Source organism: Labeo rohita, chromosome 3 (genome assembly GCF_022985175.1).
Source record: "Labeo rohita strain BAU-BD-2019 chromosome 3, IGBB_LRoh.1.0, whole genome shotgun sequence".
NCBI lineage: Eukaryota > Metazoa > Chordata > Actinopteri > Cypriniformes > Cyprinidae > Labeo > Labeo rohita.
In genome coordinates this window covers 51,109,532-51,127,125 of record NC_066871.1, presented here as the reverse complement: position 1 = coordinate 51,127,125, position 17,594 = coordinate 51,109,532, and the positions used below count along the sequence as shown (strand labels likewise).

The following is a 17,594-nucleotide window of genomic DNA, read 5'->3' as shown; positions in this document are numbered from 1 at the left end:
GGCACCACTGATTATATTATATTAATAATGATCAGTCAAATGTTCTTGTGTTTCAGGTACCAGTGGAGTGAATGTGACTCATGTGTTCATCAGTTCTGGTGAAAATGTCCGTCTGCCCTGTAATAATCATCTTCATGACTGCAAATCAACTACATGGACTTATAACAATAATTCAGCAGCAGTTGAACTGATTAATTCAGGGATAAAGAATAAAGACATCGAGAGACATGAGAGACTGAGTCTGGGGTCTGACTGCTCTCTGAACATCAACAACATCATAAAAGAAGATTATGGATCTTACATCTGCCGACAATATGTGAATGACAAACAACAAGGAACTGATGCACGTGTTTATCTGCATGTTCTTCATGGTAATTTTATGATTATATGATCAATTTAAAAAGGGCAAATTACTTACTGATCTGCTGTTTTCTTCTGAGACTAAATCTGTCGACACTTTAACTCTACAAACTCCAAACTCAGTCCAGATCTTCAGACTGATCTGAAGTTAGTTGCTGTATCTTTTCTAACTGATCGGACTTACGGTTTTCCTAAAAATGACGATTAAATTTGGGAAAAATCCCATAGACTTACATTGACGGAATGTTCAAATGAGCAACACTTTTCAAACTCCAACTGTCAAAACTCCCAGAATCCTTTGAGACTCAATCAAACTTCCCTTCTATGTACTGTATTTCTAATCCATTTAAACTCATTCAAACTCATCTATCTATCTATCTATCTATCTATGCCTAGCAACCAGAATCATGCTAGTAACTTGATAGTCATACTAATAACATGCTAACAACATGCTAATCATGCTAGTAACTTGCTAGTCATGCTAATAACATGCTAACAACATGCTAATCATGCTAGTAACTTGATAGTCATGCTAATAACATGCTAACAACACTCTATCTATCTCTGACAGACTGTATTGCCTTCAAAACATCCAAACATTAACCTTACGTACGTAAACGTTAAACTTTAGAATTCAAACTATTTCAGACTGAAAACCATCAAACGTAAAACTTTTCAAACTTTTTAAAACTTTCTGTTCCGGCTTTCTCAAGACAACTTAAAGTTTGTTTGTAGTTCTTCATTTAAACTCTCATGATGATTGTAAAGTGTGTGATTTGTGTGTTATTTTGTGTTTCAGTCTCTTCATCATCCTCACAGACTGAGATCAGTGCAGGCAGCTCTGTGACTCTCTACTGTCAGTTGTTTTCATATACTGGAGTCTCTTGTGATGATTGGATCCGTTCTGAGGGAATTCAGCTGTTCTGGGTGAATCAGGCTGGTGTTAAACTGACAATATCAGACTCCAGATATCAGATATCAGCTCCAGGACACTGTATCATCACTCTGACTACAACACTCCTGAATGAAGATGACAACAGAGAGTGGAGATGTGAAGTTACTCACAGAAATCAAGTCAAGACCTCAGTCACATATACTGTCAAGAGTTCAGGTGAGAAAACAATCTCATCAATCATTTTTAGACCTTTATAATGTCAGTAACACTTATGACTATTAATATCATTGAAGTAGAACAAACTGAGGTATAAAATCTTCTTTCAGTCTGACAGAAGAGAAACTCAAAGCTCTGCTGCAAACTAATGAACTGCAGTCAAGTGTAACAGTAATAATGAAGAAACTGAAACTTGACAGCAAAGAGTTTTTTATTTAATGTGATGATCAAAGATAAAATATGATGGTCATATTCTACAGCAGGACTTATAACAGTGATTCAAGTTGAACTTAATGTGGCTGAGTGTTGAACATACTAGTTTTTATTTATTTATTTATTATTTTATTTTATTTTTATTTATTTATTTTTTGTACAAACAGTGTCTATTTGCAGTGTGCTGTATTTTTCAGAAAATAAGTCAAACCAGGTCAATCTTGTATTGTTGAGTGTGTTTATCGGTGTATAAATCACATTTTATTATTACATTCAGAAAAAATGTGAAATATTGGTAAATAAAGTGAAAGAGACCATTTAACTACATGACATTATACTATAAAACCAAAACTAAAAAACATCCCTGTTATTGCACAAGGCGCCGTTTTTATAATTAGCCTTTTATGTGTTTTGTAATAAAACATAATTGTATTTTTATTATTATTATTATTATTATTATTATTATTATTTTATTATGAAAATAAAACTTTGCTAAGATAATTAACAGATTAATAATGTAATTTTGTTTAACAGAAAAATATGGGTTTTGAAAACAAAGTAAAATAGGTTCTAAATTAATGGCTTTGTTTATTTATTTATTTTTATTATTATTTATTTTTTGTTATTTTTTGTTATGTCTATTTTAAAATGAACCCAAAATGAAATAGAGCAAGGGCAACAGAAAAAATAAATGTTTAATATCTTTAACTGATATGTTACAAAAGGTACATTTGGTGGAGAGAACATACAACCACACACTCACTCACAAATAAACTACTTTGATTAATCAACGTTTCAGCAAGAATCCTTTGTCAAGATATACAAGATAAACTAATGTTAATTTTAAAAGAAATTTTCAGATGATCTTTAGAAACTTTTGCATCTTCTAATCCATATTATTTGTAATCATGCCTTTTGTGTACTTTCAATATTTACCTTCCATACTGTGTTTTTATTTTTGTGTTATGTCTTTTCATTATTTTATTTTTACTTACAATATATTGGTACCTTTTACATTGTTCTGCACTAGAAGATCTTGTCAGCAAAAAAAAAAAGTCTCTGTCGAACATTAAGAACCTGCTCTTTTTTCATCTATTACTGAACAGATACAAATCCATTAAACTACAACAACACCGTTTCCAATAAAGGTATTAAACCAACTGCAGAGTAATATATCTGAGTATGATATAAAAGTTTAATAAAAGTATAAAAATCACTAATATATTAATAATAATCAGTCAAATGTTCTTGTGTTTCAGGAACCAGTGGAGTGAATGATGATCATGTGTTCATCAGTTCTGGTGAAAATGTCCGTCTGCCCTGTAATAATCATCTTCATGACTGCAAATCAACTGTATGGATCTATACTAACAGATTCAGACATTCAGCATCAGTTAAACTGCTTTTTTTAGGGATAAAGAAGAAAAACACAGAGAGACATGAGAGACTGAGTCTGGGGTCTGACTGCTCTCTGAACATCAAGAACATCATAAAAGAAGATTATGGAATTTACACCTGCCAACAATGGACAGATGTGAATGGACAACACCAAAAACAAGCAAATGATACACATGTTTATCTGCATGTTCTTCATGGTAATTTTATGATTATATGATCAATTTAAAAAGGGTAAATTACTTACTGATCTGCTGTTTTCTTCTGAGACTAAATCTGTCGACACTTTAACTCTACAAACTCCAAACTCAGCCCAGATCTTCAGACTGATCTGAAGTTAGTTGCTGTATCTTTTCTAACTGATCGGACTTACGGTTTTCCTAAAAATGGCGATTAAATTTGGGAAAAATCCCATAGACTTACATTGACGGAATGTTCAAATGAGCAACACTTTTCAAATTCCAACTGTCAAAACTCCCAGAATCCTTTGAGACTCAATCAAACTTCCCTTCTATGTACTGTATTTCTAATCCATTTACACTCATTCAAACTCATCTATCTATCTATCTATCTATCTATCTATCTGTCTATCTATCTATCTATCTATCTATCTATCTATCTATCTATCTATCTGTCTATCTATCTATCTGTCTATCTATCTATCTGTCTATCTGTCTATCTATCTATCTGTCTATCTATCTATCTGTCTATCTGTCTATCTATCTATCTATCTGTCTATCTGTCTATCTGTCTATCTATCTGTCTATCTATCTATCTATCTATCTATCTATCTATCTATCTGTCTATCTATCTATCTGTCTATCTATCTGTCTATCTATCTGTCTGTCTATCTATCTATCTATCTATCTGTCTATCTATCTATCTATCTATCTATCTATCTGTCTATCTATCTATCTATCTGTATATCTATCTATCTATCTATCTATCTATCTGTCTATCTATCTATCTGTCTATCTGTCTATCTATCTATCTATCTGTCTATCTGTCTATCTATCTATCTATCTGTCTATCTGTCTATCTATCTATCTGTCTATCTATCTATCTGTCTATCTGTCTATCTATCTATCTGTCTATCTATCTATCTGTCTATCTATCTATCTATCTGTCTATCTGTCTATCTATCTATCTATCTATCTGTCTATCTATCTGTCTATCTGTCTATCTATCTATCTATATATCTATCTATCTATCTATCTATCTGTCTATCTGTCTATCTATCTATCTATCTGTCTATCTATCTATCTGTCTATCTATCTGTCTATCTATCTGTCTATCTATCTGTCTGTCTATCTATCTATCTATCTATCTGTCTATCTATCTATCTATCTATCTATCTGTCTATCTATCTATCTATCTATCTATCTATCTATCTATCTATCTATCTATCTATCTATCTACTATTTTGTCTATCTATCTATCTGTCTATCTATCTATCTATCTATCTATCTATCTGTCTATCTATCTATCTATCTATATATCTATCTATCTATCTGTCTATCTATCTGTCTATCTATCTATCTATCTATCTGTCTATCTATCTGTCTATCTATCTATCTGTATATCTATCTATCTATCTATCTATCTATCTGTCTATCTATCTATCTGTATATCTATCTATCTATCTATCTGTCTATCAATCTATCTATCTATCTATCTATCTGTCTATCTATCTATCTATCTATCTATCTGTCTATCTATCTATCTATCTATCTATCTATCTATATATCTATCTATCTATCTGTATCTATCTGTCTATCTGTCTATCTATCTATCTATCTGTCTATCTGTCTATCTATCTATCTATCTATCTATGACTAGCAACCAGAATCAGGCTAGTAACTTGCTAGTTATGCTAATAACATGCTAACAACATGCTAATCATGCTAAAAACATGCTAGTATCTTGCTAATCATTATAACATCATGCTAGTCACATGTTAATCATGTTAATAACATGCTAACAACACTCTATCTATCTCTGACAGACTGTATTGCCTTCAAAACATCCAAACATTAACCTTACGTACGTAAACGTTAAACTATAGAATTCAAACTATTTCAGACTGAAAACCATCAAACGTAAAACTTTTCAAACTTTTTTATCTAGTTCTTCATTTAAACTCTCATGATGATTGTAAAGTGTGTGATTTGTGTGTTATTTTGTGTTTCAGTCTCTTCATCATCCTCACAGACTGAGATCAGTGCAGGCAGCTCTGTGACTCTCTACTGTCAGTTGTTTTCATATCCTGGAGTCTCTTGTGATGATTGGATCCGTTCTAAGAGAATTCAGCTGTTCTGGGTGAATCAGGCTGGTGTTAATCTGACAAAATCCAGATATCAGAAATCAGCTTCAAGACTCTGTAACATCACTCTGAATACAACACTCCTGAATGAAGATGACAACAGAGAGTGGAGATGTGAAGTTACTCACAGAAATCAAGTCAAGACCTCAGTCACATATACTGTCAAGAGTTCAGGTGAGAAAACAATCTCATCAATCAGTTGTAGACCTTTATAATGTCAGTAAAACTAAGGACTATTAGTATAATTGAAGCAGAATGCAGAAAGAAGGTATAAAATCTTCTTTCAGTCTGACAGAAGAGAAACTCAAAGCTCTGCTGCAAACTAATGAACTGCAGTCAAGTGTAACAGTAATAATGAAGAAACTGAAACTTGAGAGCAAAGAGTTTTTGTATTTAATGTGATGATCAAAGATAAAATATGATGGTCATATTCTACAGCAGGACTTATAACAGTGATTCAAGTTGAACTTAATGTGGCTGAGTGTTGAACATAATAGTTTTTATTTATTTATTTATTATTTTATTTTATTTTTATTTATTTATTTTTGTGTATCTAGTAGTATCTATTTGCAGTGTGCTGTATTTTTCAGAAATTGTGTTGTTGAGTGTGTTTATATGTGTAGAAATTAGACATTTTATTATTACATTCAGAAATAATGTGAAATATTGGTAAATAAAGTGAAAGAGACAATTTAACTACATGACATTATACTATAAAACCAAAACTAAAAAAAACATCCCTGTTATTGCACAAGGCTCCGTTTTTATAATTATCCTTTTATGTGTTTTTTTTATAAACTTACACAACTTTTAATGTATGCAATGATATAAATCCATTAAATGACATCTAAAAGTATCAATTTAACTAAAATATTCAGAATATTATTCCCTATAATGCACAAGGCTTTTTTTGTTTGTTTGTTTTGTTTTGTTTTGTTTTGTTTTTGATTATGTCTTTATTATTTTTATATATGGTACTAAAACCATATACCTACTTAAATTCATTAAACTCTGCCACCGTTTAAGATAAAGATATTAGGGTTGTCACGATACCATAAAAAAGACTAACGATACTATACCAGCTGACGTTTCATGATAACAAGTAGTATCACGATACCATGCAGTATTCTGTTAAATTATTCTACAAAATGAATCGAAATTTCATAAATAAAAAGATGTAAATGAAAACAGAAATGATTTTTCTCTGAATACTTAATTAATGTGAAAGACTGGCTATTGTTATCCATGAAATCATGTAAACAAAAATCTTAGCACTGCACAGAGGCTGCATGAAGTGACATTTAAATGTGGTATTTATACATTTAAACTGTATTTATAATTGCATAAATAATGTTATGAGATTAATGTTTTAAATACAAAACTCTGAATATAGAAATATGTATGAAAAGAATGTAATATGATGGGAAACTTAAAACTGCCAGCAGGTGACAGCAAGTGTTCATGACTGAATCACTGAGTCATTTAAACGATTCTTTCAGAACAGCTGAATCCTTCAGGAGTGAATCAAATGATTGTTTTTATGAATGTCTTAGTGTATCAGTGATTCACCCAAGCATCAGGAAACACTGAATAGCACATAAAGCTACACACAGCATGTACTACACAAAGCACAGCAGAAAGACATTTTGGCAATTAACTTGTAATGTTTCTGCTGGCGTGCATGTTCAAATGAAGGTTTTAAACAGTGTTCCTGCCGTACATACAACATATGTTACTTTACTACCGTATGGACGATACTACCGTTTAAAAAATGCAATGGCACCGCGGGTATTTTTAAGCTTTAGTATCGCGATACTACCGTAGTACCAGTACATTGTGCAACCCTAAAAGGTATCAAATCATGTGTAAATTACGGAAAATAATATTCCTTATGATACACGGGATGTATGTAATGTTCTTCTAAAATGAGCATTTGTCTCACACACATTTAGGTTCAGTTCTTTCACATTAATGGCAATCAATATTTTTTTCTTTGCCATTAAAATGAAACTTAATATAAACATAATATAATAATAATAATAATAAAAACTATGCTGTCACTGGAGTGGTACACTAAGGTGCAAAATACATATCGTATTTACCCTAAACAGTACAAATTAGTACCTAATTGTATTTTTATTATTATTATTATTATTATATATATTTTTTATTACATTTGGTGGAGAGAACATACAACCACACACTCACTCACAAATAAACTACTTTAATTAATCAACGTTTCAGCAAGAATCCTTTGTCAAGATATACAAGATAAACTAATGTTAATTTTAAAATAAAATTTTCAGATGACCTTTAGAAACTTTTGCATCTTCTAATCCATATTATTTGTAATCATGCCTTTTGTGTACTTTCAATATTTACCTTCCATACTGTGGTTTTATTTTTGTGTTATGTCTTTTTATTATTTTATTTTATTTTTACTTACAATATGTTGTTACCTTTACATTGTTCTGCACTAGAAGATCTTGTCAGCAAAAAAAAAAAAAAAAAAAAAAATGTCTCTGTCAAAAATTAAGCCTTATGATACACAAGGCCTGTTTTTATATTATTATTTTGCTCTTTTTTCATTTATTACTGAACAGATACAAATCCATTAAACTACAACAACACAGTTTCCACTAAAGGTATTAAACCAACTGCAAAGTAATATATCTGAATATGATATAAAAGTTTAATAAAAATATACAAAAAAAAGTTTAATAATCATAAAAATAAGCTTTGTGCATCATGCAGAATAATATTCAGAGTAATTTACAGTTGGTTTGATATGTTTAGATCAAATGGTGTTCAAGTTTAATGGATTTAAATGGGTTCAGTACTGGATAAAAATCAGGTTAATAATCTGAAAAACAAGCCTTGTGTATTATAGGTGTCACGAATCTGGTCGGTGTCCCGTTGTCCGCTCACCACCAGATGTCACTCTCACTTCACCTACACACTCTGACTGTTGCACTACACTCCGGACTGCATCTCCCATCCTCCACCGCTTTGATTGCGTCAGCCCCCGTGACCAGTCGGGCTGGACCGGACTTGACTCTGGGCCATCAGGCGGGACGTGACTTGACTCTGGGCCGTCGGGCAGGACCGGACTTGACTCTGGGCCATCAGGCGGGACGTGACTTGACTCTGGGCCGTCGGGCAGGACCGGACTTGACTCTGGGCCATCAGGCGGGACGTGACTTGACTCTGGGCCGTCGGGCAGGACCGGACTAGACTCCGGGCGGTCGGGCGAGGCGTGACCTGGCTTTAGTGGAACAACTGTGACTTGACCTGGCCTTAGTGGAACAGCGGTAGCCTGACTTGGCTTGGCTGGAATAACTGTGACTTGACTTGGCTTTGAGGGAGCAGCTGTGACTTGACCAGATTTGTGAAGATCAGTAGTGAACTGCTTTGACTCATGGAGATCATTGACTTTACTTGACTCAGGAACCACGGTTGTTACCTTGCTTGACCCAGGAACCACGGCTATGATGTTGCTTGACTCAGGAACGACCGCTTTGACGTTGTTGGACTTGGCAGCCTGACTGGACTTGGAAGTTACAGCTGTAGCCTGACTTGACTCTGGAGCAGTGGCTGAAGCTTGACTTGGCTCTGGAATAACAGCAGCAGTTTGGCTTGGCTCATGAGGATCTGCTATTACCTGGCTTGGCTCATGGAGATCCGCTGTAACAGGATTTGACTCAGGAACAACATGGCTTGACTTAGGAACAACAGCTGTAGCATGACTTGACTCGTGGGGAACAGCTGTGACTTGGCTTGACTCAGGAACCGCTTCAGGAAGGGTGGCCATGATGGGTGCAGACTCCGGAGCAGAAGACATGGCGTGAACAGGCTGTGACCTGACGGAGATGTCCTGAGCGGGCTGTGGTTTGGCAGACGTGGCGTTAGCGGGCGCTGGCTTGACAGACGTGGCGTTAGCGGGCGCGGGCTTGATTGACGTGACGTTAGCGGGCGCTGGCTTGACAGACGTGGTGTTTGCGGGTGCGGGCTTGACAGACGTGACGTTAGCGGGCGCTGGCTTGACTGACGTGACGTTAGCGGGCGCTGGCTTGACGGCCATCTCTGCAACAGACTCTGGTGTGGCAGCCATCTTGTGCAGTGGCTCTGGCGTGGCAGCCATCCTGACAGTGCTTGGCCCGGGAATGATGGCTGTAACTTGACTTGAGACAGAAGAGACAGCTGTAATTTGACTTGACACAGGAGCCACAGTAGTAGCTTGACCTGACACTGGAAACACAGCTTTAACTGGACTTGCCTTAGGAAGAGCAGCTCTGACTTGACTTGATGCAGGAAACACGGCTCCAGCTTGACTTGACATAGGAACAGCAGCAGTAATCTGACTTGACTGGGGAACTTGACTTGACTCAGGAAATGCTGCTGCAACACTATATGGCTCCGGTATGGCAGCCGTGACGTGACGGAGCTCTGTTTTCGCCGCCATCTTGTGAACGGGCACCGCCGTCGCCGCCATTGTGTGGATGCGCTCCGACGCGGCCGCCATTTTGTGAACGGGCACCGCTATCGCCGCCACTTTGTGCACGGGCTCTGTTGTCGCTGCTGTGGTATGAACGCGCTCCGGCGCGGCCGCCATTACACGGGCGGGTTGCGCGGCCGGCGCTGCCGCGATATCGCGTTGCTTCTCCGCAACATCCACAGTAAGTGATGAACCGCTGATATGTAGTGCAATGTCAAGGTACTGTCTCAGAGTCCAATGGGGCTGATGCAGTGGCATTGAGGAGCCGAAAGGTTCAGAAAGCCCACCACGAAAAAATACCATCAGACACAGATCGTTCATTGCAGTCTGATGTGCTAACGCAATAAAGTCCAAAACGTATTCCTCCACTGATCGCTCACCTTGCTTGAGGAGCATGATCTGGACTGCAGTGTCCTGAGCTGCTGGATCCTTGTTGACGGATCGTTCTGTCACAGGGAGAAACAGACGAGAGGCGAGCGGATCCATAAGCAAGCTTTTATTTGGACGAGACAAAGACATGGTCATTCAGGCAGGGTCAGGACAGGAGCAGACAGGTATAAAACAGGCGAGACGTAAAGAGTAATCCAATAAACCAGAGCGATAATCCAAAGGCAGGCGGCTAGACAGTCGAAAACGAGAAAACCAGGCGAGAGAACAAAACACTAGGAACAAGGAAACTAGGGAACGCTAACGATAATAAACCACAATGCAACAATCCATGCCGTAAACTGGGAAAGTCCGGGGCTTTATAGGAAGCCCGACTGGTCACGGGGGCTGACGCAATCAAAGTGGTGGAGGATGGGAGATGCAGTCCGGAGTGTAGTGCAACAGTCAGAGTGTGTAGGTGAAGTGAGAGTGACATCTGGTGGTGAGCGGACAAACGGGACACCGACCAGATTCGTGACAATAGGGAATAATATTCTAAGATTTTTACATTTGATTTGATACCTTTATCTTAAACAGTGGCAAAGTTGAATGAATTTAAGTAGGTACAGTATATTAAACATATCAAAAATATGGTTTCAGTACCATATATAAAAATAATAAAGGCATAATCAGAGAAGAAACAATCATTGTGCATTATAGGGAATCATATTCTGAATATTTTACAGTTAAATTGATACCTGTGCAATAACAGGATTTTTTTTTTTTTCTGAACATTTTAGTATTAGGTTTATAGTATAATGTCATCTAGTTAAATTGTTTAATTTGTGTATTTATTTATTTATTTATTTATTTATTTATTTATGTTTTGTATTATTTTGTATTTTTTTCCTTGAAATTAAGTCTTGTGCAACGTAAAGGGCATATATTTCTGTCTGAATTAGTTTGGGCTCCGAACAACAGTCACAAAGAGTTTAACTGGTATGAAACTGAATGTCTAATGAATGTCAAATTCAAACTAACTTTACAGTTAACTTTAAAGTAAGTGAACCTGAAACTGCTCACAGACAAATGAACTGTGTTCATGAATAAATCATTAGTTCCGGTGGAACTGTTTCTAAACAATTTTTTTATTATTTAAAGAAGAGGACGAGTTTTTGCCATGTCGTCAAAACTAGCAGTGCACGAAAAAAGACTATTTTTAAAAAAAATATATAAAATATGCTGCATGTAAAAATTTAAATTCTTTTAACTTGACACGTCGTCTTAAAAACGTGGTGCTCATGTGAGAGACGCTGCAAAAGATGCAAGACGTGAGCGTAACGGTCATGCACATCCATCAAGCGCATGTTTACACACAGGCAAACAATGGAAAAGTAGTGCATTGGAATGGAAAGTGTGTTCTGTGTGAATGACCCTTTACTGTTACAAAATAAACAATTACTTTACAAAACTGCTACAACACAATCATGTATTGTGCTGTATTAAAGCTTTAATCAGGATACAACCGTATATTAAAAGCTAACATAAGCAGCAGCATTTACAAATCACAGCGTATCTAAAAGAATCAGACAACAACAAACAAAAACACACCATTCTGAAATGTCCTGTAAGAGCCGTGATTGCACAGGTTCTGTCGTGATCCTCTTCACTAATATTCTCTGGGTCTCAAATTGATGAGCAATATTGATGACGCCATTGTTTACAACACAATGATGTTTATGAACGCATTTTAGTGGTTTAGCGAATCACAACACATTGGGCCAACTAACCAATCTGAGCCCACTGCGTATTTCTGAGGAAGGAACTTCACAAAACCTGGAAAAAGCTTTAATGCACATTAGACTGCACCCCATAAACACAATCAAACCTAGAAAAAACCCAGTCAAACACCCCTTTAAAGATGAAGAGACTGTGATGTCAAAACAACATTCAAAATGGTCTTTTTTTTTTTAATAGGTGTACCTTCAAAAATAACAGCAAAATATTTTTCTTTTGTAAAATAAAGAAAACAAACAAAATGTGCTTCCCACAAACTTCTTCCTGAAGCACGTCACAAAAATAAACCAAAACTCAGTGAATACTGCCTATTCCACACAAACATGAGAAATATATCTAGAAACTTTTAGTGCATTATATGAGTTACTTTGGATATAAATCAAAGCAATTTCTGATCATTTCAGATGATACAAAATGTGACATGTAGCCCTGAAAATATGGTATAGCAAATCATTTTTCTGACACTTTGAAAACCCCTGTTCTCATAAAACATCTGAACTAATCAATGTTTTACAGCTAAAGATAAAACAAGGACAGCAGTGATTCCAGTCCACACCACTGCGTAAAACTAAAACACTGCATAGTCTTCACTGTATGAATCAAATGTGAATCGATTCTTATTAACCCATTTAATCCCACCGGTCACAATTGTGACCACAATTTTTGCTTGCACATTTTTCGGTAGTATTAAAAAGCAACTCTTATTATAAAGCACATGTTCATATATAATGAAAATTTAAGATGTCTAAATGAGTTCAGGGCAGGTCTAACATGATTGGGTAGTTTGGCCATGTGACCATAAACATTCATTTCCTAGTACTGCCCTCTGAATGGAAGGATAATGTCAAAGCTCGACAGGTACATTTTCTAAGTTCATTTTTAAATAGCCAATACATCTTTTGCATGCATCATCATGAAAGGGTTATCTATACATACATAGTAAAATTATATTATTACATTGTTTTTTTCTGTTGTCAAACTGCTGATAATTGAAGACGGTCACAATTGTGACCGGTGGTATAACACAGGGAGTCTAGGTGTATAGTGTAAATGCATTTACAAAATTAAAAATCTCCAGCCAGCAATTAGTTTAAAGACTGGTTTAACTTGTTGAAATTTGTTTTATTCCATTAACAAGAAGTAAACATTGTCTGGCTCAGTTTCAAAAATAACAAAATAGCAATCTTATGCAGCAGTTTAACACAAATATTCAAATGAAATGATGACAAAATGACAGATTATAAGAACATAGAGGAAATTATTATAAACTTCATTATAAACGGAAATAAATAGCGTAGTAATGAAAAAAATGTATATAAAAATTAAGGAATAAATATTGCAAAAATAATAAATAAACAAATGATGAAATATGAGCCTAAGGAAGGAAACATGTAACAATTGGCCTGGCACACTTCTCACAGGAAAATGTTGTGCGACCGTCACAGACACGACATATGACAAACCTATTTCCTGCACAACAAAAGAAATACTTAGACTGTTATTTATCTTTTACATAGCTTTTATATAGCTATTTGCAGATGTTATGATTCAGAAAACATCTTTATATACGTAATCTGCTTGCCTGTGTTTATTGGCCAGTGAGCAACACCATCAAACCTGTGTATATCAGTCACAGCAGCCAACATTGAGGATGGCCTCCCATGACCTTTTGGTGCAGTACCAAATTTTTTCAGGAGACTTTGGGCAACTACTCGCTGAAATCTAAGAAGATCGTAGTCACCATTAATGACATCTCTGTGGAAAAGCCAACTGTTGACCACAGCACTGTGAAGAGTCCATGCATAAATTGGCCACCACCACTTTTTTGATCTTATTGTGCTGTGATAACGGGACACCTGAAGATCATGTAGATCTACTCCTCCCATTTGCTGGTTGTAGGAGTGGATTATTTGAGGTTGCTGTAGGTAGTCATATGCCTTTCTTTCCTTGTTCCATCTCTTAACTGGTACCTCAGAGTAGACATCTTCCACATTGCTTGCAACAGTGACCACACTGTTGTCTCTCCACCTCACCAGTAGCTTTTCTCCTTCAGACAGAACTTCGGTGGAGCCCCTCTGTAACTTCAGGAATTCACCCATTGGGTGCACTCCAGCATAAGGCTCCATGTGGTAAAGGTAACCCCCTGAGGATGCCAGGCTCCAAACCTTATAGCCATAGCGGATTGTTTTCCCTTTATGAACTGTTTGTACCCGTGGTGCCCATAGTAGGGAATCATGCTCTCATCAACTGACAGCCACTTACTGAATGGCAGAATTTTGTAAGCTCCTGAAAGATTGGCCTCACTTTAAAGAAGGGGTCATTGTTGCACTTTGTGTTGTCCACTACATGGATGGATGCCATAATCACATGGAGCCTTATGCTGGAGTGCATACCCTTCTTCCAGAGACCGGGCTAGGTCAAGGGCCCAGCGTAGTCCTGGGTTTGGCTGAACAAGCTGGTGTTCCAGGAGGATGCACCTTCACACATGACAACCTCTTCACCACATTATCCCTGATTGATGAGATGACAAAGCGAGGATATGGGTGCACTGGGACCTTGTGGCAAACAGGTTGTTTGCTGTGCCATTCAAACCAATGGGTGAATTCCAGAAGTTACAGAGGGGCTCCACCGAAGTTCTGTCTGAAGGAGAAAAGCTACTGGTGAGGTGGAGAGACAACAGTGTGGTCACTGTTGCAAGCAATGTGGAAGATGTCTACTCTGAGGTACCAGTTAAGAGATGGAACAAGGAAAGAAAGGCATATGACTACCTACAGCAACCTCAAATAATCCACTCCTACAACCAGCAAATGGGAGGAGTAGATCTACATGATCTTCAGGTGTCCCGTTATCACAGCACAATAAGATCAAAAAAGTGGTGGTGGCCAATTTATGCATGGACTCTTCACAGTGCTGTGGTCAACAGTTGGCTTTTCCACAGAGATGTCATGAATGGTGACTACGATCTTCTTGGATTTCAGCGAGTAGTTGCCCAACGTCTCCTGAAAAAATTTGGTACTGCACCAAAAGGTCATGGGAGGCCATCCTCAATGTTGGCTGCTGTGACTGATATACACAGGTTTGATGGTGTTGCTCACTGGCCAATAAACACAGGCAAGCAGATTACGTATATAAAGATGTTTTCTGAATCATAACATCTGCAAATAGCTATATAAAAGCTATGTAAAAGATAAATAACAGTCTAAGTATTTCTTTTGTTGTGCAGGAAATAGGTTTGTCAGATGTCGTGTCTGTGACGGTCGCACAACATTTTCCTGTGAGAAGTGTGCCAGGCCAATGCACATTGAGTGCTTCAAGAAGTTCCATAATGTCTAGGGGAGTCATCTAATCCATAAGTTCAATGAGTTCAACCAGTACACAGTTGTGATTGTTTTGTAATAATTTCTTCATGTCTGAGAGAGATGTCATCTAATTAACGAGTTCCACACCAGCGCACATTTGGTGACTTGGAACACAGTTTCAACACAGTGACTTTGTGAATTGGTTTGTATTAATGTATTGTTCCATGTTTCTAGACATTGTTACATGTTTCCTACCTTAGGCTCATATTTCATCATTTGTTTATTTATTATTTTTTCAATATTTATTCCTTCATTTTTATATACATTTTTTTCATTACTATGCTATTTATTTCCATTTATAATGAAGTTTATAATAATTTCCTCTATGTTCTTATAATCTGTCATTTTGTCATCATTTCATATATATTTGTGTTAAACTGCTGCATAAGATTGCTATTTTGTTATTTTTGAAACTGAGCCAGGCAATGTTTACTTCTTGTTAATGGAATAAAACAAATTTCAACAAGTTAAACCAGTCTTTAAACTAATTGCTGGCTGGAGATTTTTAATTTTGTAAATGCATTTACACTATAGACCTAGACTCCCTGTGTTATACCACCGGTCACAATTGTGACCAGAGATGAAACACATTTTTTCATGGACTTTTCAATTATTTTTATAAAAAATTGACATTGATTGTTTAATATCCTTACAAATACCACACAAATTCATATATGTCATCTCTAGGAAAAATTTGGGATTAAATGGGTTAAAGATCCAAAAGTGATTCAGTCAAGAGCAGTGAGTGATTTTATTTGCTGACTACACAATTTATTTAACACATAACCTACTGGGTTTACATGTTTACATCACACTACAGGCTTTTTAATGTAATGATGTGTTTTATTGTTTATTTGGATCCTTGTTTGCTTCTACAAAGTGGTTGCTCGTCTTCCTGGGGTCCACAACTCAATCCAAAACAAACAGTCGTATAATAGATAAAAAGACAAATAGAAAAGAAAAACACTTTACATCTCAGCAGTAGCAGCACTTAAAATATACATCTACATATTTATGAGAATATCTTCACATTTTCTTTGAAATACATGTGTACAGTTACTCTCTGACACCTTGAGAACATGATAATAGATGATGAACTCATGAAGCAGCACAAGTTCATTTATCATTTCTGTGATGTGAAGCTCAAGTATGATGATGATGATGATGATGATGATGTTTGGTTTATATGTCCATTATCACAGATCCACCACAAACTGAAGACAGTTGGACTGTTGGATCAATATTCAGAGGTACGACACATCTTTGCACTGTTTGTTGTTTTATACCTTTGATTTTCTTTCTATTTTCACAGATTGAGTCTGTTTTTCTCTTGATTGTGTCTCTCATCTTTCCTGCAGTGATTGTGATTATTGTTGAGTTTGCAGTGTTTGCTGCTCCTACTGTGATTCTTCTTCAGATCATCTGTGCAAGAAGAGCTGGTGAGTTTTTGAGATGATTCACATTGATCTGGAACAAAGTCTTTAGTCATGAGAGCTCAGTAAATGCTTTTGTTGAATTATTTTGCAGGGAGGAAGAACTTACAGCACTGAGAGGAAATAGTGAATAAAATACTCTCTACTAATAAAAGACCAAATTACAGCAAAATGTATCTTCATCTCAATGATGTTATGAATATTTGCATACAGCTTTCAAGGATATTTGCCATTTTCTAAACTTGATTCATCTGAGTGTTACATTAAACTTTTTAAGACTTTTTACATGTTGTAATAGTTGATTTTAACTGATGGTGTGACATGTCTCTTAATTATCATACAACATATTTACAGATGTATCTTAATGTTTTGATTAATTCACTGATCATTTCAATTCATGTTGGTGTGTGTTTCCCCGCTGTTCCTGTCTGGAGTTACCATTTGTGGAGTTTATTAAAGAGATTTGTTATATGTATTATTTATTTTTTTATTATTTATTATTATTTTTTTTTAAATATAAAATGCAGAAATATAAATTCACAATTCAAAAACATCTTTTTTGGTTTTCAGATATGTGTTTATACAGATATGTATTTAATATTTTAATATTGCATTTATGCATTTATGGATTTTTTATCATTTTACACTGTAAGAGACATTTTTGTCCTCACTTTACATTGTCATGTATGTGTGTGTCCAGTAGGGGTCACTCTAGGGTAATTGTTGACAGAATATAGGTGGG

At 35.9% G+C, this 17,594-nt stretch overlaps 1 protein-coding gene across 1 annotated transcript in view; it reads left to right on the top strand.

Annotated features, from left to right (window-relative positions):
* LOC127161217 (uncharacterized) overlaps nucleotides 1-17,307 on the top strand; it is a 794,375-nt gene extending 777,068 nt beyond the window's left edge. Inside the window, exons 4-11 of the mRNA XM_051103861.1 lie at nucleotides 57-371; nucleotides 1,160-1,471; nucleotides 2,791-2,832; nucleotides 2,944-3,279; nucleotides 5,271-5,576; nucleotides 16,622-16,669; nucleotides 16,778-16,858; nucleotides 16,947-17,307. Coding sequence (XP_050959818.1) covers nucleotides 57-371; nucleotides 1,160-1,471; nucleotides 2,791-2,832; nucleotides 2,944-3,279; nucleotides 5,271-5,576; nucleotides 16,622-16,669; nucleotides 16,778-16,858; nucleotides 16,947-16,969 — 1,463 coding nt within the window. The 3' untranslated portion in view covers nucleotides 16,970-17,307. The remainder of the gene's footprint in view (nucleotides 1-56; nucleotides 372-1,159; nucleotides 1,472-2,790; nucleotides 2,833-2,943; nucleotides 3,280-5,270; nucleotides 5,577-16,621; nucleotides 16,670-16,777; nucleotides 16,859-16,946) is intronic.
* Nucleotides 17,308-17,594: the final 287 nt, after the last annotated feature.